At 50.9% G+C, this 25,007-nt stretch overlaps 1 protein-coding gene across 1 annotated transcript in view; it reads right to left on the reverse strand.

Annotated features, from left to right (window-relative positions):
• Positions 1-25,007, reverse strand: part of LOC126517916 (arylsulfatase B-like) — a 315,163-nt gene that overhangs the window by 13,727 nt on the left and 276,429 nt on the right. Inside the window, exon 9 of the mRNA XM_050167747.3 lies at positions 11,786-12,234. Within this exon, the coding sequence (XP_050023704.3) occupies positions 11,786-12,234 (449 nt within the window). The remainder of the gene's footprint in view (positions 1-11,785; positions 12,235-25,007) is intronic.

Raw genomic sequence — 25,007 nt, forward strand, 5'->3', positions numbered from 1 at the left:
CTTCGGACATCTGTTGCGGACCGTGGAACAGGGAACTCTTTCACAGCGGGATTTTTCTCTGGGTCCGGTCGGATGCCAGTCGCATTGACGACATGTCCAAGAACAGTAATCTCACGGTGGCCGAAGTTACATTTCTTGGAGTTGAGCTGTAGACCGGCCTTGCGAAAAACGGCAAGTACAGCTGAAAGGCGCTCAATGTGTGTGCTGAATGAGGGCGAGAACACAATAACATCATCTAGGTAGCACAGACAAGTCGACCACTTGAATCCTTGGAGTAATGAGTCCATCATACGCACAAAGGTAGCCGGAGCGTTGCATAGCCCAAAAGGCATAACTTTCAAGTGGTAAAGACCATCAGGCATTATAAAGGCGGTCTTTTCACGATCGAGATCATCGACAGCGATTTGCCGACATCCGGACCGCAGTTCGATAGACGAAAAATACTGTGCCCCGTATAGGCAATCAAGGGTGTCATCAGTACGAGGTAGTGGGTAGACGTCCGTCTTCGTGATGCGGTTGAGGTGGCGGTAATTGACGCAGAATCGCTGAGCCGTCCTTCTTTTTGACCAGCACGACAGGGGATGCCCAGGGACTTGATGGCTCAATGATGTCTTTCGCTAGCATCTTGTCTACTTCCGTTTTTATGACGTGACGCTCCGAAGCTGAGACTCGGTAGGGCTGCCGATGGATGGGTGGATTATCGCCTTTATGGATACGATGTTTGACAAGCGACGTCTGGCCTAAGGGTCGGTTGTTCAAGTCGAATATATCCTTGTAGGAAAGCAATAGACTGCAGAGCTGTTCAGTCTCCGTAGGAGGGAGATTTGGGGCAATCATTTTCCTAATGTTGTTGTCAGTACATTTGCCAGACCGGAAAGGCTCACATGAGGCGTCGATGGCAAAAGTCTCAACGCAACTAACTTCTAAAGCAGTGATTGTAGCCAGGGTGATATCTTTAGGCAGAATTTGCTTAGCGAGCCCGAAATTCACCACAGGGAGATACTTGCGATTGTCTGTAACCCTCAGGATTGTATGCGGGACAGTAATGTTGTGGGTGAGAACGATGGCAGTTGTGGGAGCGGAGATGTAATCACCACCGGGCACTGGCGTAGAAGGCGACATTTCGATGTATGTCAACACTTGTGGTGGAACGTGAACAAAATCAGTCCGTCTTAGGCGAATTTCGTGTAATGTCGGAGGAACAGTCGATGAGTGCTGAATGGGAAGAGAAGAAGTCTAGGCCTAGTATGAGGTCATGGACGTTTGGTCAAGGACAGTGAAAAGGACGACAGTATGGCGGCCGGAAATGCTCACACGTGCAGTACACATTCCGACCACGGTCACCGTGCTACCGTCGGCGATTCGTACGAAGCGAGTAAAGGCAGGCGTGACAATTTTCTTTAAATAGCGGCGTAGGCGACTGGTCATAATCGATGTGTGTGCTCTTGTATCTATGAGTGCTGTGACATGTGTGCCATCAACTTGGACGTCAAGAAGGTTATGTCTTGTAAACAGCATCAGAGGAGGATTTCGCGGCAAATCCGGCATTGCAGCACCACCTCGAGGTGCCACATTGCTTGCCTGCTGGGACGGTCCTAGGTAAGTCGGCGGGGGCGAGCGGTGAAGCTGGGGCGGACGTGGCTGGCGACGTTGAGGTGAGGGCGAGCGAGCATAGCGGTGAGTCGAGGTAGTGGCGTCGGAAGCGTCGTAGAAGCGACGGGGTGAGGAACTTCGGGGCGAACTTGAATTCCGGAAGGTGTTTCGAGGAGGGGACGGCCAACGGCTCAGGCAGTGATAGGAAACGTGATTGATTCGGCCGCAGCAGAAACAGATCGGCCTGTCGTCAGGTGTACGCCAGTCTGATGGATTCCGGGTAGTGAAGGGATAACCGACACTGTGAAGTGGACTGCGATAGGACAGAGTCATAGGAGCAGGGCGGGTGTCAGGGCGTCTCAAGCAGCAGGTACTGGGAAGATCCATAGCTATTTCCTGGTAAACCACGGACTGGATCGGCGATATCGTCTCAGCAGTGTTGTTCCAAGATGTCTGTTGAGGCGAGGCAGGAAACGCTGCTTCAACTTCGCGGGGTACAATTCGGGTCACGTTTTCGCTTTGAGGTGGCGAGCTAGATTGGTCGGTGGGGTCGGTACAGGAAGGGGTCGCTGCAGTATTTGGAAGCCGTGTAAACTGATTGTATATACAGCTACTCTTCGCCTGCTCGAAACGGCGGCATTTCTTCATGATTGCGTCGACAGTCAATAAGTTTTTATAGACCAGGAGGTTGAATGCGTCATCCGCGATGCCTTTGATAATGTGTCCTCTGCCTCTGGTATGGACGCGTGTCGATAGTATGACAGAGGGCTAGGACGTCCTGAATGTAGCAGACATAAGACTCGGTAGCAGTTTGGGCACTTGTGGCAAGTTGTTGCTTGGCGGCTAGTTGTCGACCGGTCGGATTACCAAAAACGTCGGACAGCTTTTCTTTGAACAAGTCCCAGCTGGTCAGCTCTTCCTCGTGTGTGTAAAACTACGTTCGCGGTGTTCCGTCGAGGTAGAACACGACATTGGCCAGCATTATGGTCGGATCCCACCTGCTCAGCTTGCTGACGCGCTCATACATCTTCAACCATTCTTCTACGTCAACACACCGAGGCCGGTGAACTTGCCGGGGTCTTGCGGTTGAGGTAGAGCAACGTACTGGGTATGCGTAGTCGGCATTGCAGCTGCAGATGCGGTGCCTTCCACTGAAAGCATCGTCCCAGGCTGGGTGAGACGAGGTCTCACTCACGGTGGTCAGATAAAACATACATTGAGAGCATGTCCGTGAGGGTGTGATTTAGGCGCTCAGTGAAGCCATTTGTTTGGGGATGGTAGGAAGTGGTGAACTTGTGCTGCGTTGACGAGGGGCGTAAAAGATCGTTGATTACACGGGACAAAAATGCGCGGCCTCAATATGTCAACAATTGACGTGGGGCGCCATGGTGTAGAATAACATCGTATGTATATAAAAAAAAATGTGCAATGTCAGTAGCAGTTCTGGTGGTGAGTACTCGAGTGATTGCATACCTGGTCGCATAATCTATAGCAACGGCGACTCACTTGTTGCCACTTGTTATTTTGACTCCGGAAAAGAACTGATAATGTCTTAACCAACACGGAAGAATGGTTCGGTCGGGATGCAGAGCGGTTGAAGCAGTCCAGCAGGGAGTTCGGCAGGTCGTTTCCGACGGCATTTATCGCAAGAGGCCACGTAACATCAGATAGAACGGGCGAGACCGCGCCAAAAGAAGCGGTGCCGGGCACATCGTACGTGCGCGATATGCCAAGGTGACCAGCAGTTGGTTCGTTGTGAAGCTCACGTAGGACCATGGAACCCAGATGTTTAGGTACAACGAGAAGCACCTCAGGGCCATCTGGATGGACGTTACAATGGTAAAGTGCGCCATTCAAGAGGACGAACACGCACAGTGACGCGTCGTTAAGTGTAGATTTGAGATGGTGAATGAGCGATCGCAAGGAAGCATCATGACGTTCATCACCAATTTGGAGAAACTTGGACATAGACAAGATGCAGGGGCTAAGCTTGATGTACGATACATCGGGTGGGTCAACAGGGTAGCGGGACAAGTAGTCCGCGTCCAGATGGAGGCGGCCAGACTTGTGGGCAACTGAATAAGAATGCTCCTGAAGGCGCAGCGCCGAACGACCGAGTCGTCCAGTAGGGTCCTTCAGTGAAGAAAGCCAAGAGAGAGCGTGATGGTCAGGCGAAAGCTGTGATCCATTCATTTTTCAAAGAATGGTGTCGTCAGAACCTGGTGACTGGGAAACCTCACATTCATCAGGAGAAGTTATGGCGACAACCTTCACGCCATTGTCTGTTATAGCAGTGAGTTGAGCAAGCGACATCTTGTCGGGCGACACTTGAGGGGTCAGACCTAAATTTAGGAGCGGGAGGAACACACAGTTGTCTGCTATTGTGCCGATGGTATCAGGTACAGTAACATTACGCGTCAGTCGTAAGTGAGCAATAGGGGTGATGATATAGCCGCCGTCAGGAACGGGAGGAGTCGATGACAAACAGACGTATATGTGACGGCTCGAGGCGGCAGGCGAACAAAAGCAGTGGGGCTTAATTAAGCGGCTGATGGGCGTGTCACAGGCATCTGATAGCAGAGAAATATCGAGGCAGAGTGTATCGAAAGAACAATCAAATAAGACCGAGTGTGCCGAAAGAAAGTCAGGGCCAAGTATAAGGTGCATGTGGGCAGCGAGCAAGGACGGCAAAAAGAACAACAGTGTGACGACCGGCAATGCTGACATGAGCAGTGCTCATCCCTATCACTTCAACAGCACCACCATCGGCAACACGGATTGTCTGTGTCGTGTCATAATCTTCTGCTGGCAGCGTGACGGGGCGCTCATAATATATACGTGTGCGCCAGTATCGATGAGGGCGGTTACGGGAACATTGTCGACTTTTACTTCTAGGGGGCTATGGTGAGTGGGGACCGTCAGTGGAGGATTTGCAGGGGACGATGTTATTGCAGCTTCACCTCCATAAGCTGCATGATCTAATTTTCCGGCTGCGAGCTTCCAGGGAATGTCGGTGAAGAAAAGCGATAAGGGTGTGGTGAGCGAGATTGGCGACGTTGAGGGAGTGGGAGAAGTCGAGAGCAGGAGTGGCGTCAGAGGTAAGAGGCTCGTGTGAAGACGACGAATAGTAATAAGTAGGGGAAGCAGCAGCTGAACGGCTCGAAGGAGTAGGGCGCATGGAGGTGGGGAAGGTCTCGCGAGGAGTGTAGGTCCAACGGCGACGGCAATAAGGAGCAATGTGCCCAGCCTGATGACAGAAGAAGCAGATGGGCTGATTGTTGAGTGTTCTCTGTTCTGTAGGATTGCAGAAGGGTGAAGAAGAAGAGGTGTAGGATAGTCGAGCGGTGTCTGTGGAGTAAGGCCGAGGATCAGGACGAGTCGGTGGGCATGCTGATGGAAGGCCGAGATTTGCAAACTCCTGCCTGACTACAGCCTGGATGAAGGACACCAATGGCAGAGATGGGTCACTGACGGGCGTTGTGAATACGGAAGGTTGAAAATGTGCAGGAGAGGCAGCTTTAGTCTCGCGACGAACAATGTGCGTGACGTCGTCATAGGTGGGGAACGGCCGAACGGCATCACACGATGAAGTTGCGGCTGTGTTGGGCACCTGTGTGGATCTACGGGAAATGCGGCGGCTCTTGGCTTGTTCAAACCACCCGCACTCTTTGACGATGGTGTCGATAGTATCGACGTTGGTATAACCGACTAGATTAAACTAGTTGCATTCTCACACGACATCCTCGGCGCCCTTGATATCGGAACCCAGGTCGACACTCCATTTATAGATTTTTCCAAGGCTTTCGATACTGTACTGCATTCTAATCTCTTAATAAATCTTAACATGATCTTGAAAAATTCTCACTTGGTTAGTTGGATTGCCAGTTTCCTTTCTCATCGGTCACAATTCGTATGTTATAATTCAACTAATTCTTCTTCTGTTGACGTGTCATCTGGCGTATCCCAAGGGTCGGTTCTTGGTCCTTTACTATTTTTACTATACATTAATGACTTACCTCGAAACGACATTTCACACACACGCCTTTATGCGGACGACTGTGTTTTGTATCGTGTGAATAACACACCAGAAGATCATCTTGAACTAAATTCCTCATTTGTCAGCTTCTGTACCTGGTGCAACACTTGGCAAATGAAATGAAATTTTACTAAAACTGCGATAATGTCATTTTCTAATAGTGCCTCTCCTTCATTGACCAATTGCACTTTCAACGACTTTTCCTTGCACAGGGTTTCAGAATACAAGTACCTTGATGTCATATTTACCACTAACTTGTCCTGGTCAAAACACAATAATTTCATTTGCACTAAAGCACTCCGCAAGCTCGGGTATTTGAGGCGCAATTTCAACAATTCTCCAAAGGAAACTAAGTTACTAATGTATAAAATTTTAATTCGCCCAATCCTAAATTATGCTTCTCCTGTCTGGAACCCTCATAAGCAGTGCGACATTAACTCCACTGAGAACATACAACGAAAATCTATTAGGTTCATATATCGTCGCTATGATCACTATTTTTCACCCTCTCTTGCCTTAGCTTCTTTGAACCTAACCCCTTTATCCATATGCCGTCACATTGAGTCATTGAAGTTTCTGCATCGCATCGTCAATTTTTCGTATCGTATCTCGCATACCATATATATTCCTTCAGACATTCCTCGGTCAAGGAGTCACCATAGCCTTAATATTAAGCCTTACTTTGCTCGCTCTAATAAACTTAAATACAGCTTTTTCCCACGTACTATCGAATTCTGGAACTTAATTCCCGGAACAATTAGGTCACTGCCATTAAACGATTTCCTGTTAAAAGTTAACCACACCTGAATTTATGTACCGCCGTGTTGTAAGCGAAGGTTACATACGGCAGGACCGCGTCCCACGTCTTGTGCTCGACGTCGACGTACATTGCTAGCACGTCGGCGAGGGTCTTGTTCAGGCGCTCCGTGAGACCATTCGTCTGCGGATGTTAGGCAGTTGTCCTCCTGTGGCTTGTCTGGCTGTACTGCAGAATGGCCTGGGTGAGCTCTGCTGTAAAAGCCGTTCCTCTGTCGGTGATGAGTACTTCTGGAGCGCCATGTCGCAGCAGGATGTTCTCGACGAAAAATTTCGCCACTTCGGCTGCGCTGTCTTTTGGTAGAGCTTTAGTTTCAGCAAAGTGGGTGAGATAGTCCGTCGCCACGACGATCCACTTATTCCCGAATGTTGACATCGGAAACTGCCCCAACAAATCCATCCCAATCTGCTGGAATGGTCGGCGAGGAGGTTCGATCGGCTGTAGTAATCCTACTGGCCTTGTCGGTGGTGTCTTGCGTCGCTGACAGTCTCGGCATGTCTTGACGTAACGGGCGGCGTCGGCGGTCAGACGCAGCCAGTAATACCTTTCCTGTATTCTCGACAGCGTCCGGGAGAACCCCAGGTGCCCAGCGGTTGGATCGTCGTGTAGGGCGTGCAGTATTTCTGGACGCAGCGCTGACGGTACAACAAGAAGGTAGCTGGCGCGGACTGGTGAGAAGTTCTTCACGAGCAGGTTGTTTTGTAGCGTGAACGAAGACAAACCGCGCTTAAATGCCTTAGGGACAACGTCGGTGTTCCCTTCCAAATACTCGACGAGGCCTTTTAGCTCCGGGTCTGCTCGTTGCTGTTTAGTGAAGTCTTCCGCGCTTATTATCCCAAGGAAGGCGTCGTCGTCCTCGTCGTCTTGCGGCGGGGGATCGATGGGGGCGCGTGATAAGCAATCGGCGTCGGAGTGTTTTCTTCCGGACTTGTATATTACCGTGACGTCATATTCTTGTAGTCTGAGGCTCCACCGCGCCAGCCGTCCTGAAGGGTCCTTTAAGTTAGCTAGCCAACACAACGCGTGGTGGTCGCTGACGACTTTGAATGGCCTGTCATAGAGGTAAGGGCGGAATTTAGCTGTAGCCCAAATGATGGCGAGGCATTCCTTTTCAGTCGTAGAATAATTGCTTTCCGCTTTTGACAGCGACCGGCTAGCATACGATATCACCCGTTCAAGTCCTTCTTTCCTCTGGACTAGGACGGCACCGAGGCCTAGGCTATACTGGCGTCAGTGTGGATTTCGGTATCGGCGTCCTCGTTGAAGTGTGCAAGTACCGGCGGCGACTGCATGCGTCGTTTGAGTTCTTGAAATGCCTTGGCCTGCGGCGTTTCCCACTTGAACTCGACATCACATTTGGTTAGATGTGTTAACGGCTCCGCGATGCGTGAAAAGTCCTTGACAAAGTGCCTTTAGTAGGCACACATGCCAAGGAATCTGTGCACTGGCTTCTTGTCGGTTGGCTGCGGGAACTTTCCGATGGCAGCTGTCTTCTGTGGGTCGGGGCGTACTCCTGATTTGCTGATGACGTGGCCTAGGAACAAAAGCTCATCGTAAGCGAATCGGCACTTTTCCGGCTTCAGAGTGAGCCCTGATGACTTGATGGCCTCTAGTACTGTCGCAAGCCGCCTCAGGTGATCGTCGAAATTTCCGGCGAAGACGACGACGTCATACATGTAAACGAGACAGGTCTGCCACTTCAATTCGGCTAAAACCGTGTCCATCACGCGCTGGAACGTTGCAGGCGCCGAGCACAGTCCGAATGGCATAACCTTGAACTCGTAGAGGCCGTCTGGGGTGATGAAGGCCGTCTTTTCGCGATCTCTTTCGTCGACTTCTATTTGCTAGTAGCCAGACTTGAGGTCCATTGACGAGAAGTATTTAGCGTTGCAGAGCCGATCCAGTGCGTCGTCTATCCGTGGGAGGGGGTATACGTCCTTCGTGATCTTGTTCAGACGACGATAATCGATGCAGAAACGCAGGGTTCCGTCCTTTTTTTTCACCAAGACTACAGGAGATGCCCACGGGCTTTTGGACGGCTGGATGATGTCGTCGCGCAGCATTTCGTCGACTTGGTGCCTTATAGCTTCACGTTCTCGCGTCGAAACTCGGTATGGGCTCTGGCGGAGAGGCCGAGCGCCCTCTTCGGTTATTATGCGATGCTTTGCGACTGGGGTTCGTCGAATCCTTGATGACGTCGAAAAGCGCTCTTTGTATCGTCGAAGTAGACTTCTGAGCTGTTGTTGCTTAATCGTGGGGAGACTTGGATTTATGTCGAAGTCTGGCTCGGGAACTAAGGTCGTCGGGGTAGATGCGGCAGAATCCAAGAGGACAAACGCATTGCTGTTCTCCAGAATTTCCTCGATGTATGCGATCATCGTGCCCTTGTTGATGTGCTTGAACTCCTGGCTGAAGTTTGTCAGCAACACTTTCGTGTTTCCTCCGCGCAGTTGAGCGATCCCTCTTGCGACGCAAATTTCACGGTCTAGCAGTAGACGTTGGTCGCCTTCGATGACGCCTTCTACGTCAGCGGGTGTTTCGGTGCCGACCGAAATAACGATGCTGGAGCGAGGCGGGATGCTCCCTTGATGTTCGAGCACACTCAAGGAGTGGTGACTACGAGGGCTCTCCGACTGTATCGCATGATCTTCCGACAGCGTTATTGACTTCGACTTCAGGTGGGTGACTGCGCCGTGTTGGTTGAGGAAGTCCATGCCGAGAATGACGTCTCGTGAACACTTTTGGAGGATAACGAAGGTGACAGGGTAAGTCCGGTCGTGAATGGTAATTCTTGCCGTGCACATTCCTGTCGACGTAATCAGGTGTCCTCCAACGGTCCGAATTTGAGGGCCTTCCCATGCAGTCTTAACCTTCTTCAACTGGACGGCGATGTGTCCACTCATGACTGAGTAATCGGCGCCTGTGTCGACTAAGGCGGTGACTAGTAGCTGCGTGGCCATATAGAAGCACGTCGAGGTCGGTGGTTCTTTGTCTTGCGTTGCAGTTGGGTCTTGGCGTCGGATCACGGCTGCGTCGTGTTGAACTGAAGCTGGTACGTCGCGTCGTCAAGTCGTCTTTCGTCGGTGTAGTCTTGGCTTCCTGACTTCCTCGGGACGGCGGCGTGTCGTTATTATGTCGTCGAGATGGTTTCTTTGGCGTCTTCGGCGGCGGCGGAGGATCTTCGTCAGTTCGACGAACAGCAACCGCACCTCCATCGGTTGCTGTTTTTAGTTTTCCGGATATGGGCTCGCTGACCGGCCCCGGGCTGGGCCAGTGTATGGTGGGCGCTGCGGTGACAGGTAGCGGCCTGGTGATGGCGAACGCAACGGTCGTCGAGAGCTCCATTGAGTAGCGGCGAGGTAGTCGGCGATGTCACGTGGGCGCTCTCCAAGCTGTGGACAAGCTGCGTTGACGGTGAACCCTCTCAGTCCCAAGTGGCGGTATGGGCATCGGCGATACACATGGCCGGCTTCTCCGCAGTGATAGCAGAGCGGGCGGTGATCGGGGGCTCGCCAAATGTCCGTCTTCCTCGCGTAGGTGCGCTGGGCGACGGGTGGGCGTGCTGGCGGCGGCGGACGACGGAATTGCGGCGTTACAGGGCCCTGGCGTTGTCGCGGAGGGGGACCTTGACGGCGGGCGACGGCGGCGTAGGTCATCGCTTCCGGCTGAGGTTGCGGTGATCGTGGTACCACCTCAGGGACTCCAAGCGATCGCTGAACCTCTTTGACGATTTCAGCGATTGGATCCACTTGGGACTGCGTCCTTGGGTAGAACTTCTGCAGCTCCTCCCGTACGACCGCTCTAATAGTCTCGCGTAGATCGTCGGTAGCCAGTGATTGAACCCCGGCGTAGTTTGTATAGTTCGTGCGGCGATCGAATTGCCGGTTTCGGATCTCGAGTGTCTTCTCAATGTTCGTCGCCTCACAAAGAAACTCTTCGACGGTCTTCGGTGGGCTTCTTACCATCCCGGCGAAAAGTTCCTCCTTTACACCACGCATCAGTAGGCGGACTTTCTTCTCCTCGGCCATATTCGGGTCGGCGTACGTGGCGGAACAAACGGCTCATTTCTTCCGTAAAGATGGCAACGTTCTCGTTTGGCAGCTGCACTCGGGCGTCCAGCATAGCTTCAGCCCTTTCCTTGCGCACGACGCTTGTAAAGGTGCGTAGGAAGCCGCTACGGAACAGGTCCTACGTTGTCAAGGTCGATTCCCTGTTCTCAAACCAAGTTCTGGCGGTGTGTTCTAAGGCGAAGTAGACATGCCGCAGCTTCTCGTCGGAGTCCCAGTTGTTGAATGTTGCGATTCGTTCGTAGGTCTCCAGCCATGATTCCGGGTCTTCAGTCGCTGCTCCATGGAAGGTTGGTGGGTCCCGAGGTTGTTGTAGGATAACGGGGGACGCTCGGGCAGCCATTGGGGTTGTCTTGACCACGATCTTCTTTGTCGTCTCAGGTAGAAGTCCGTGCTCTGGGGGCAGTCCTTGCAGTCTGCGGTTAGCACGCTGGTCTTGGGCGATGTTGGTTCTGTCCTCGGGCTTCGGGCTTGGATCGCGGCTTTGCGGGGGCGTTCGGTACATGAACGCACAAGCACCTCCACCAGATGTCACTTGGTAGTGACGGTGAAGAAAGCAGCAATACGGCGGAATACAAAACTAGCTTTTATTGGGTGAACCTGTGCCCACAAAAACAGGCTACACTTATAGCAGAACGATAGCGGCGAACACGGTCGGCGATCGTCGGAAATTGATCAGCGAGTCAAGCGCGTCGGCTTTTATACAGCAGTCGTCGAATGTTCCAGACTAATCGTTCGGACCCGCGTGCCTTCCACAAAGTTCTACACCATTCGCGTCACGCGATGAAATCACATAATACAACGTTCGGCGACAACAGACAGCTGGGTAGAAATATCGATAACTTTTCAGAAACTTCGGATACATGCAGGCGCGTCCCGCGCTGTGCGATTACATTTGTTAGGTGGCGAAACGTGGTCGCCCGATAAAGATAAGTACACGTGTCAATATTTCAATGGCGACACAAGACAAAGCCACTGCTTCCACGCTTGTGTAATGATCTGAAAATGTGCGCATGCGTGTGCGACCTTGTCCGCGTGAGTTATTCGTGGTCACAAATGGTCGCCCATACGCTGGCACAATGGACCGTCAAGCCTGCTCATCGCTTACGTATCAAAGGAATTACGCTACATTGAAAGTTCCATGCTGCATGCACCAGAATATTATTTGGCTCGCACGCTCACGGTAGCATGCGGTGTCTAAAGATCGGCAATGGTTCCTTAACATGTTCAGAAAGTGCTTCCGTGCCGTTTTGAGTGTGCCTTTGAACTCACTTTAGGCTCTTCTTGTGAGATGTCCCTCAATTCGCACGGGTCGTTGGCGATGTCAAAAAGGTAGGACTCTCGGAATGACTTGAAGTTGGTGGTGGAATCTTTTCCACAGTCGATGACTGCTTCTTTTCTCCAGCCTTGCTGTATCGGCAGTTGACTCACGCGGTAGTACTTTCTGAGCGTCCTGCCCACTGCCGAGTTCTCCATGACCTCGTCCAGGTCCGTGTTGGTGGGTGTGTCCTGGTCACTGCGAGTGTTTACGTGTGCGTCCAAGGTGCCATTGTGGAGCGTGCCGACGACCAGCTTGTACTTGCCCACCCTCAGTGCGGTGCCGGCTCTTTTGGTCGGGTCGTGGTTGATGAGCAGCTCTTGGCGCGGCGATGGGTTGCCTAGCGAGAGAGCCTCCCACTGGTCTAGGCCATCGATAACGCCCAGGTCTTTAACGTCGCCGCCTGTCAAGAAAAGCAAGATCAATGACCTTTAATGATTTTTATCCCTTTATTTACTTGCCATCATTGTGGAAGAAGCAGAGAAAACGAGGCAGCGAGACCTGCTTTTTTGATGCCCTCCTCTGACCAGTATGCAGCAAATAACACGCTGAAAACACTTTCCCCGTTTTGCTTGCTGTAACTGCCTACAACTTTTGGGACATACCTTTGCCACAAGGCGGTGTTTAAAAAGTTCTTGCTTTCACATACTATTGCAGACCAACACACGCATCTGTCTGAAGTCGTATTAGCAACTATTATAGACATATTCTTCCTCTGTGACCCATGTGCTGAAGACTGCAGCTTTAGTGTGAGATTTTTATTATCCAAGTCTCATTAGGTAGTATCACACTATATACATGTTGCATTAAATGGCTATGGGAGTTTATTCGCAATAAGTGAAAACTGATGCATGGGCCAAAAAGTGAGTGTTATTGTATTTATTTTATTTTTATTTATTTACTGAGTACCTGCATTGCCTGGGAAGGCATTACAGCAGGGGGGTACATACATATCTACATCAATTGACACTCATTTCAACACACAAAGCGCGGTAAAACTTTTCATTGCATTGTATACCAACAATATTTGACGGCAGAGCATTCCACTCCCTCGTGGTCCTATAAAAAATTCATAACGCAAAGTGTCACCTTTAAAAGGAAATTCATGGAGTTTCAAGGCATGGTGTCTTCTACGTGAAATATAAGATGCTAATGTAATATATTTGTTCCTGTGAATGCTTATTTTAGACTAGTAAACAATGTGAAACAATTTGAGTCTGAGGCCCTTCTGTCGTTTTGATCTTGCCAATGAAGTCTGAGCTTGCCTTCGGTAATACTGAGGTTTTTGTCGTAATTCCCAAGAACGAATCGAACCACCCTATTCTGAATTTCTTCAAGTAAATCGACTAACTGACACGTATAAGGATCCCAGCAGATACAGGCGTACTCAAGTACTGAACATACGTGAGTAAAATACAGCCGTTTCTTCAATTTACTAGGCAATTGGCGAAAATTTCGACGGAGCAAGCCCAACTTTCGTGCCGCCTTCCTTCTTACGCCCTGTACATGCCTGTTCCACCTTAAATTCGAGGTAAACCAAGCTCCCAAGTATTTACATTCCGTAATCCTGCTTAGAGTAACGCTATTTAATTTGTGCTCGTACGTCTTGTATGAATTTTTCCTTGCAAAGGTGATGTTTAGACATTTTGAAATGGTAAGTGACATTTCCCATTTCTCAGACCAAGTTGAAAGTTTATCTAAATCACTCTGAAGTGCATAAAAATCACAATCACTATCCTATATACTACGTAGTCTTCTGCAAACATCCTCAAAGATGACGTAATACCACTAGTGATATCATTCATATATAATAAAAATAAGAGGGGCCCCAAGACAGAGCCTTGAGGTACTCCAGAGGTCACTGCAGCAAGATCAGAGGAGATGCCATTGAGAACCACAGGCTGTTGTCAATGTGAAAGATATTCAGAAATCCATGCAATTACCTTTTTGTGCAGCTTGAAGGCGTGTAATTTGCTAATAAGTAGGTCATGAACCACAACGTCAAATGCTTTACGAAGATCTAGAAAGATGCAATCAATTATCCGCCTTTTGTCTATTGCTTGGGCCAAATTCTACAAGCAGCGTAGCACAAGAAAAACCCTGCCGAAATCCATGTTGGTTTGCATTTAATAGATTATGTTTATCTAGATGGGGGGTGACATAATACAACTATATATGTAAGGAAGTTTATTGAGCGAGTCCAACAAACGGGCGGTAGCTCGGAACAGTGAGCACGGAGAACAAGATGGTGGTGTTCGAGCGCCGGTCTCGTGCCCTCCGCTCTTGATGGTGATCGGTATGTCATTCTCTTCCTTTCCTCATTACAATTGCCCCCGTCGAGAAAGGTGGAGCCATCCTGGCGATCTAACAGGTGGGTACAAGAGGGTCGAAGTACGGCTTGAGGCGGTCTACGTGAACAACATCACGTCCACGTCGACGACGGTCGCCTTGCAGCGTAAGAGGCTCAATGACATAGTTTACGGGGGAAGTACGCTCGACGATGCGGTAGGGACCATGATAATTTGGGAGCAGTTTGGACGACAAGCCAGGGGCGCAGGGTGGCACAAGCAGCCACACAAGTGCTCCAGGAGCGAATGTTGCGGCCGGAGAGTGATCATCATCGCGGGCGTTTTTCTGGCGTTGTTGGTCGGCTGTAGTAAAGCGCTTGGCTAGTTGTCGGCAATCTTCAGCGTAACGGGCCGCTGCTGACACGGGCGTGCACTCTGAGGTATCTGGTGCGTATGGCAGCAACGTGTCGATAGTGTGCGTCGGCTGGCGACCGTACAAAAGGAAGAAGGGGGAAAACCCGGTTGTGACTTGCGTAGCGGTGTTATACGCGTATGTCGCAAATGGAAGAACCAGGTCCCAGTTTGATTGATCAGATGCAACATGTGTCGCAAGCATGTCGCCCAGAGTCCGATTAAACCGCTCAGTGAGACCGTTCGTCTGAGGGTGGTAGGCAGTACACGTCCGATGTACAATGTTGCACTGGTGGAGAAGTGCTTGAATTGCATCGGAGAGAAATACGCGGCCACGGTCACTGAGGAGTTCGCGAGGAGGACCATGCCGAAGCACAAAACGCTTGAGGATGAAAGAGGCGACGTCCTGTGCTGTCGCCGTGGGAAGAGCAGCGGTTTCGGCGTATCGTGTAAGGTGGTCGACAGCAATGATAGCCCATCGATTTCCGGCCGTGGTCAAAGGTAAAGGTCCATAAAGGTCAATTCCAACGCGGTCGAATGGGCGTTCTGGGCATGGAAGGGGCTGCAATGAACCTGCGGCAGGATGCGGTGGTTTTTTTCGTCGCTGACACTCGTGGCAGCCGCGAATGTACTTGCGAACAAAGCAAAACATTCCGCGCCAGTAGTACCTTTTCCGTAAGCGTTCATAGGTCTTGACACCACCGTGAGCACACTGCGGGTCGGAGTGAAAGGAAGCGCAGATTGTAGAGCGAAGCGTTCGAGGGATAACTAGGAGCCACTTCCTACCATCTGGCGAGTAGTTGCGCCGGTACAAGAGGCCATCACGGATGCTGAAGTGCGAAGCTTGGCGTCGCAGTGTTCGAGTGGTCGAAAGAGTGGGTGCCCCGGATAAAACGTCAAGAAGCGAAGCGATCCAGGGATCGTGGCGCTGTGCAGAGGAGACGGTGGCGACGTCAAGAGCTGACAATGGATGGTCTATAGTGGATATGGACGCAGTTTCGGTGGATAGTGGTGACCGCGACAGTGCATCAGCATCGGCATGCTTGCGTCCGGAACGATATATAACGCGGATGTCAAACTCTTGAAGTCGAAGAGCCCAGCGGGCAAGGCGACCTGACGGATCCTTCAACGAAGACAACCAACATAATGCATGATGGTCCGTAACTACATCAAACGTGCGGCCATATAAGTAAGGGCGGAACTTGACAAGCGCCCAGACTATTGCCAAGCATTCTTTCTCGGTGACGCTATAGTTTGATTCAGCCTTGGTGAGCGCTCTGCTGGCGTATGCGACGACATACTCTGCGAACCCAGGCTTTCGTTGCGCGAGAACAGCACCGAGGCCGACACCGCTGGCGTCTGTGTGCACCTCAGTTGCGGCCGTAGGATCGTAGTGGCGCAGTATAGGTGGTGACGTCAGGAGACGGCGAAGGGTGGAGAAGGCTTGGTCACACTCAGAAGACCATGACGAGATATTGGAGGCGCTGCTTAGTAGTTGGGTCAAAGGCGCAATTATAGAGGCGAAGTTGCGCACAAACCGACGAAAGTAGGAACATAACCCTATGAAGCTTCGTAACTGCTTTAGAGTCGTCGGTTTGGGGAAGTCAGTCACGGCACGTAATTTAGCTGGGTCCGGAAGCACACCATCCTTTGATACAACGTGACCAAGAATTGTAAGTTTTCGCGCAGCAAAACGGCACTTCTTGAGATTTAGTTGCAGCTGAGCGGTTTTCAGACACGTCAGGATATGGTTGAGGCGTTCGAGATGGGTTGCGAAATCTGGCGCAAAGACAACAATGTCGTCGAGATAGCAGAGACACATGTGCCACTTCAAACCCCGCAGAACCGAGTCCATCATGCGTTCGAAGGTGGCAGGCGCATTGCAGAGGCCGAAGGGCATGACATTGAATTCATATAGACCGTCAGGCGTGACGAAGGCTGTCTTTGAACGGTCGGCCTCTGCTAAAGGCACCTGCCAATACCCGGAACGCAAATCTAACGACGAAAAAAACTCGGCACCTTGTAGGCAATCAAGGGCATCGTCAATTCTGGGTAAAGGGTACACGTCTTTTCGAGTGACCTTGTTTAGGCGCCGGTAATCCACGCAGAAGCGAATCGATCCATCCTTTTTTTTAACGAGAACCACAGGGGATGCCCACGGGCTTTGTGAAGGGCGAATAGCGTCGCGTTTAAGCATATCGTCAACCTGGTCGGTAATAACTTGACGTTCCGCGGTGGAGACGCGGTAAGGGCGTTGTCGCACTGGCGAGTTGGAGCCGGTGTCGATGTTGTGAACAATGGTAGAAGTTCGGCCAAGGGCACGTTGGGCAACATCGAAGGAGTCGCGGAACTGGTAGAGCAGCTGGAGAAGAGCAGAGCGTTCAAATGGGGACAGTCCGTCTGCGATCGACGAATCGAATAGGTCAGCAGCTGGAACATCAGAAGGGGTAAGAGCACTGATGACGTCGAGGTCGCGTCGAGCTGAATCTTGCTGCACGGAAAAAATTCAATGGGTTGCACGCATCCAAGGGATTCACCTTTAAGCAGTCTGATGGGATATGGAAGAGGATTTGTGAGGCAGAGAGCGCTTGTTCCATTCGAAATAGAGAGGGTCGAATAAGGCAAAAGAAGTGGCTTCCGATTTAGAAGAAGGCGTGATGGTTCAAAGAATGCAGCTTCATCACATATGCTGTTGCAGAATACGGGGAGCAAAACAGCTGCTGTCGGCGGAATTTCTGTGTCTTCTGTGACGACTATTTTGTGTGCGGCTTGATGAGCGGGGTAGTAGGACTGGTCACACAAGGGGAAGAGCTCAAGTTCAGATCTGGCACAATCAATAACGGCGTGATTATACGATAGAAAGTCCCAGCCAAGTATAATGTCGTGCGAGCAAGAGGAAAGGACGATAAGCTCGACAATGTAGTGCTCTTTAGCTATAATAAGTCGAGCAGTGCAGGCAGCTATAGGCCGAACAGGGTCTCCATTCGCTGTACGTAAGGGCATCATCTCAAGAGGCGTGGTCACCTGCCGAAGCTTGCGGCAAAGTGTGGCGTCTATAACAGAAACGGCAGCACCGGTATCGACAAGAGCATATGCACGGATGCCTTCTACGAAAACTTCGACAATATTCGACGGCAAAGTTCGAGGACTTGAGCATTTCGACAGCGCAGTTCTTGCCTCACGAACTGCGGAGGCTAGTTTCCCTCACTTTCAGGGGCTGGTCGACGACGCATGGGCGACAAGGAGCGGCGACGGGGTGAAGGTGAGCGACGAGACGTGGGTTGCGGATAGTCACGTGAAGACGTGCTTGTTTGGGGACCCGGACCTTCATAACGAGAGCGGGGACGATCTATGTAGTTCGGTGAACGGGCGTCTGAGTATCCTGGCGCGCGACGGCGGCAGAATCGGGCGATATGACCAGGGCCACCGCATGCAAAACAGATCGGCCGGTTGTCGCGCGTTCGCCAGGGATTTGCAGGGATGGGAGCAGACCATGTCACGGACGGCTGAATCGGGGCTGCAGCATACGACACAACATGGGGTGGTGAGGGCTGTTGAAGCTGCTGCCGCTTTACTACCTCAGCGTAACTAAGAGGCGCGGCGACAGGTTGCTGCTGAATGGGCACCGGCATGGCCTCGGAAATCTGCTCTTGAATGACGTGTCGAAGCACGGGAGCCAACGGGATTGGTCGCTGCAGTTGCTGCTGTTGTGGGAGCTCCTGACGCTGAGCAAACGGCAGGAGAGACAACTGACGGGCCACCTCCTCACGCACAAATTCTTTCATTTGTGCGATAAGGTATGACTGGTCAGGCATGATGTCCAGTGCCGCGAGCGGTTGATTGTACGTCTGAGATGAACGTCGGGTGAGAGCCCGCTGCCTTCTCAACTCGTCATAGCTGTGGTAAAGAGTTACAACTTCAGATACAGTGCCAGGAGACTTCGCAAGAAGCATCTGAAAGACATCGTCGTCGACGCCCTTCATAATGTGCTGTATTTTGGCACTTTCGCTCATTGAGGCATCGGCGCGCCTGCAGAGATCGAGTACGTCCTCAATATAGGCGGTAAATGTTTCATTCGGTTCCTGTGCCCGTGTGCGCAGCCGTTGCTCGGCGCGTAACTTCCGCACGGCAGGGCGACCGAAAACGGCAGATATTGCCTCCTTGAAAGCAGACCAGTTTTCAAATTCCGATTCGTGGTTCGTATACCACAGCTTCGCCACGCCAGCCAAGTAAAAGTTCGCGGTACTCAACTTAGTAGCGTCATCCCACTTGTTGGGTCCACTAACTTTTTCGTAGGAGGACGCTTTATACTGTCAATTATCACTGTGCAGCCAGTATAATCTACCTTTTTACCACCACTGTCACTTCGCAAAATATGTCGTCATCAACACTTACGAACCGAGCTTATCTCAGTGCCTGCTTATCACTCTTCTCGTCTGCATCATCAGTACAAAGTGGGATTTGTTTTCTTTCATACTGAAACCTTTCTTCGCGTATTCATTTTGCAAACTTCTGCAGATTGAAACAACCTTGCCGCTGAAATAGTGTTCGTTGCCAGCTGTGCTTCATTTAAAAAATTGTTGATCACGCTCTTTAATTCAGTTTGAAGGCAATAATTTGTACCTGCCGTAGTCAACATAACGTGGTTCATTTTGTTCTCATATCTTGCTATCATTGTTTATTGTAAACATTTTATCATGTACTGTATTGTATTGCCACGTTGTAGTAACGGTGAAGAATCAGACCGCGGTACAAGCGAGAGCCACGAAACTAAACCGTTATTGTGCAATGTTGTGCCAACAAAAAGAAGTTACACTCAAGCGGAACGATAATGGCGAGCACAGATCATCAAAATCTGATCTGCGAGTCAAGTGCGGCGACCTGACTTGTCGAAGAGTTCAGCGTTATAGCTGGAGCTCGAGTGCGTTCTCGAATGCACAACTAGTACTTTTCGGATCACACACGCAATCTGATTACACAAGGTTAGGCAACAACATAGACAACAGAAACAATCAGTGAAAACATTCCAGAAATATCTGATACAGGAATACGCGTCTTGCGGTGAGTGACAACTTCGCAAAATTTGTTAGCCGGTGATAAATGGCCCTTGGAAAAAGACAAAGAAGTGCCTCAGCGTTGGAAACTACATAAATAAATAAATAAATAAATAAATAAATAAATAAATAAATAAAGACAGTTGAATCACTCTTTGTTTAAAGTTTAGTAAAAAATAATTGTTTGGTTTGTGAATTTGAGTCCATTTTTGAAGATCTCTTGTGCTGATGGCCTTGTGCTTGCTTTGCTATGCCGTAATTGTGAATGTCATTATTGACATTTGCACTCAGCATTGTTAGTCCTTATTTATTCCTGTTCTCGATGCAATGAAGTTGTGCACGGATTCATTTTTTTTCGCGTTTTGTTCCCATTATTACTCTCTCGTGAAAAGTGGTTTAGGAATAGTTGATTACTGTGCTTCATTGAGGTCGTTCTTGTGTTTGGTATTGGATTAACACTCTGTTTTCTTCTTCCCTGGCGGATACCAGCCACCTTGGCATCTACAGGTGTGGCTGGCAGCTTATACTGCAAATCATTTTATTTGCAGAATAAACACCACTAGCTCATTCTATCCGTTCCTTCAGTGCTCATCTTTGCCGGTTACTGAGTACTGAGTTGGACGATTTGTTGCATGCTCCGTGTTCGATGTACTGAGGCGCAGCGGTGAAAAAGAAAGAAAAAGGAAATGAAGAAGAAAAAAATTACCGACGATTACGTTACTTCCTAATGCGAAATTTGAGCGCAGCAAATAAGCTGTTTCACCTTTTCGATAGATTGAGGCAAAGAAATCGAGCAACACATGTATGCGCTATCACAGAATTTTTTTGTTTATTTTTCACACGTATTCCTTTAACAAAGACTCCACTAACAGTTCTTGACAGTCATGAAGGAAGCTTTGTGGTCGGAGAAATAGACTGATATATGTTCGACTTGGTACACCAATGCTTGATTCTCAAAGACGAGATCTATACAAGTGCCTCGCGAGGTTGTCACAGCCGTGGGACGCGTTACGAGCGAGAGGAACGGGATGTTCTCCCGCATAAGTGTTAGGAAATTGCTGTTTGTCTTTATGTCAACATTAAAGTCCCCCACTACTAACATCGGTGTGGATCGATGGACGGTTAATGCGAGTTGCAGGAAGTGCACGACGTCCCACCGATCTGGCTCTCTGATTGCCACCGCACAGGGGTTGCATTGGAGGAGGAGCGAAGAAAGGAATTAAGTTCGAGCCGGCGCTTTGACAACCGGAGACTCGCAGGAAGAGGGGGGAGGGGGGCGGCGTGTACACCCAGCGGCAAACGATGGGGGCAGAAGCGCGCGCAGCAAGCGGACAACACGATAAAGGGAGGAGGGAAGATATAGCAGCGACTGACTGATGCCGCTGACGCCGATAGTGAGTCAACCCCAGCTGCGGAGTTGGTTTCAGGGACAACGCCGCCGATGCCGACACAAACAATATGATACCCTCGCTTCCGCAGCGCTAAGAACCAGGTCTAGCCGTGGGAAGGTGGTCACGTATTCGTCGACGTGCCGGGGCCTACGTGAAATAACCGGCGCGTCGGCAACTGAAGAGCACCCTATCCGCCACACAAGAACAGGGGGGGGGGGGGGACCCTTTCCTCCTCTTTCTGCATGGCGGCGACGGTGTTCTATGCAGTCACGTTATCTTGACTCTCTAGCGGCGTCAGCGGCATCCAGCGGTATCAGTCGGTCGCTGCTAGCGCTGGGGGGATGAAAGGGGGGCGGAGCTGGTTACGAGGCCGACGACAACGCCGACGACGACGCGAAACCCAGGAACGGACGCCAAAGAGCTGCGTTCTAAAAGAAAACGGGGACAGAAAGATCACCTGGAATACCTTGCACCACAGTACCTCAAGAAATCCTTCTTGACCGCTTCTTTGTACTACGGCTTGCATACCCTGCACCCTTTACCTTATGCACTTGTGTGATGCGACAGTGTCCGTGACAAAACAAACGTGATTGTTAAGGCTCGCTTATTATATAGTCCGACGTTATCGGCGCGCGGGCGAGCGTCGTTCGCGGTCAGTCACGCTGCGTCGGTTGCGCTGCGCCAGCCGAGATGCCATCCGCTCTATACTTCAACGCGCGCGCCGTCGGCTGCTATCTTCGGAGCATGCGCGGAGCGTTCGCCAAGTCGTGCGCCGTCCGCAAAAGCCGTCAGCGGAGTTGTGTTGGTGCCTTTTTCTTCGCGCGCAATGCATTGTGGGTCGACGCGGTTGGCGGCGCCGGCGCGCGAATGGAGCAGGAGCCAAATTTGCGCCGAGCTCGTCGGGGCGCGCTGGCAGCCGCCGGTTACGTCGGCGCTGCTTTTCGCCAACGTAACGTAGCGTGCGCGAGCGCGCGCGCGCGCGCGCGTTACGTCGGACTATAAACGGCCCTTTAGGGGACACGTTTAACACAGCGTTACCATTGTACCGTTCCCCTACCGCTTGTCCCCAATTGCAGATGCGCAGCAAACAGCCTGCGCAGTTGGCGGCAAGCAGTAAAGGCCCGTTTATAGTCCGACGTTATCGGCGCGCGGGCGAGCGTCATTCGCGGTCAGTCACACTACGTCGGTTGCGCTGCGCCAGCCGAGATGCCATCCCCTCTATACTTCAACGTGCGCGCCGTCGGCTGCTATCTTCGGAGCATGCGCAGAACGTTCGCAAAGTCTCGCGCCGTCCGCAAAAGCCGTCTGCGGAGTTGTGTCGGCGCCTTTTTCTTCGCGCGCAATGCATTGTGGTGCGAGAGTTCCGCCGACTCCGACGCGCGAATGGCTCAGGAGCCATATCGGCGCCGGGTACGTCGGGGCGCGTTGGAAGCCGCCGGTTACGTTGGCTACGCCGGTGCGCCCGACTATGGAGGGGTCGTTTTCGCCGACGTGACGTAGCGTGCGCGCGCGCGGGCGTTACGTCGGACTATAAACGGCCCTTTACGTCGGCGCTGCAGTGCGTCGGACTATTGGCGGCGAGGAGTTACGGAGTCGCCATCTATCGGAAGTGCCTCGGAAAACACCACGCGCGAGCTCTCCCGGACATTTCTATAAGTACTTTCGAAACGAGATAAGTTTCTTACTGTCTAAATAATAACCTTGGGCAAACTGAAAGCACACAATCGTTTACAGACGCTATCTCTTTTCCGAATACGTACAGTGAACGCCACTGCGCGCGGTCGCCGCGATGGAGTCTCCCGAACCGGCTTCTTGCGTGAAAGGTAGGTAAACGCTGAGAGCAAACTATGTGAAATATGTTCTTATAGTGTTTGTATAACTAAATGGAGTGTAATAGAACGAAGCCTCAATGCAGCGATCGCGCAGATTCGCAGCGACCGACTGCGCGTCTGCATGCTTGTCCGCGCACTGTTTCGCTTTCTCCGCGCGCGCGCTTTCGCACCGTGCCATGAGCTTTAGGCCGCAGAATATGAGCATTTTACAGTATACAAGCAACCATTGTTGCGTGGGCGCTATCACAGCTGTTCAAAAATAATTTCATTGTAGACGCTTCGACGCCTGATGTGCCGTCGCGACGATTTAATATTTTTTGTTCTTCTAAATTCTTTGACCTTTCAATACTATTTCTCGAGTTGCGTCGCACTGTATGTTTATCGGTGTTCTCAGCGTGCAATTTCCCGCTGCTCCTTTTTTGTAATCCAGTGCATTTATTCATAACACAAACATGACCATATGCCATGCTTTTTTTTAAATGTGCTTCTTACCGCTGCCTTTCCACTCCAGTGAACTTGCCAGTATCTATAGCATCGACAAGTTCATAGACCAAACCGTCACGACATTAGTCGGGCAGCGGACTCGGGCGAGCGTCTCAGTGCGCGTTTTCAGAACATCGCAGACCGGGCGCCGTTGCAGAAATCTTCCTCGCGTCTGTGCTTGCTGCATACCCGAGTTGTAGCCGATGACTGTTTGCCGGTTTTATGTTTCGCGAGCCAAGCTTCACGCAGCTTCTTGTCCTGCGGCTGACACCGGCCTCCGTTACGTGTGTCCGGCCCTGCGGCACCGAGCAGTAGCCTACCATGTTGCGCGCCTTCAAAGGCAGCCACTACCTATTGTAGTGCTTTCAAGCGTTGTAAAGGAGACACTCGAAGCGGGAAAATTTCTCCACTAAATGAGGACCGCAGCGTACGAGGGAATTTAAACTAGTTTTCAGCTCGCTTCGGCGCGCCCGAAGCAGCCGACGCGGCCGCTATGTCCACGTGATCCCTCCTAGCACGTCACGCCGACGGTGGCGCCAGCTTTTCCAGTGGTGGAGCTCGAGGCCAATAGAAGGAGTTGTTTTCGCCAACGTAACGTAGCGTGCGCGAGCGCGCGCGTTACGTCGGACTATATTTACGCCTTAAACGGCCCTTAACGGTAGCGGCTAACACTACTACACGCAGCGCATTCCAGGCCAAAAAGAAAGAGGGGATTATAGAAAGAGAAAAAAAAATTGCACAGATCCCGCGCACCCCAGGAATCAATGTCATGTGAATAATTTTGCAGGTACCTGACTATGCTTCGTTGCTTAGGGTGCCACAAAGTGACACTAGGTTGACCATTGTGTTCGTGCAAATTGCGTAGCTGTCTGTGCAGGTCACGTGTCTGGGACGACAGCAGCACGACGACGACCACGTTGAAACTGAGTCAAGGTAAATATACCTGGTAGCGAAGCTTCCATAGGAGCCCATACGTTCAAAACGGCGGTTCATCGGCGGTACATGGGGCTTAGAGCCATCTGTATGTGGTGGGAACACTTCCGGCGGAAGAAAAAATAATGTGACGCCATATCCGTTAAAAGCAAAAGTTACGTCATTTTGTTTTCGAAAGCGCGAAATTTCTTTTGTAGACCTGCCTTTGGAGCTATATATTAAAATGCCCCGCCATTCGACTTGAAGGGCGTTTCGAGCTTTCAGCGCGGAAAGCGATGCAGGAAAAGGCCAGCCGTACGGTTGCCGAAATCGGACGCCTGCACAGAACATACTTTCTTTGGAGGCCGACGAAAGCTTTAGGTGTAGAGTGCTGATCCTATCGTCGGATGCCAAGCCCGTCGGCCAGCGCAGTCGCACAAGAACAACCACACAATTATCTGGCGGTCGTAACTCACTACTTTTGACTGAATAGGTTAAGAAGCGATGAAGCTACCCGCGACACCAAATTCAGACAAACTTCGACTAGCAAAAAAGCACAACGTGTGAGGGGGGCGTATTTCAACAGGTGAACTTTACGAGCGCGCCTTTCTGCTCATTTCAAGACGTTCACTGCATTGCGAGTGATAGTGGCGTCAACGCCCCCTGTAACGATGGGCGCCGAAAAGAAATGCATTTTTATTAATAATAAATTAAATAAGCTTTTATTTTCTTAACTCGTCACGAATATATAAAATTGACCATGAATTTTATTTTCGTTGAATGAATCTAACTGTGCCTCACTTAA

This window comes from Dermacentor andersoni, chromosome 11 (assembly GCF_023375885.2).
Source record: "Dermacentor andersoni chromosome 11, qqDerAnde1_hic_scaffold, whole genome shotgun sequence".
NCBI classification, from domain to species: Eukaryota; Metazoa; Arthropoda; class Arachnida; order Ixodida; family Ixodidae; genus Dermacentor; species Dermacentor andersoni.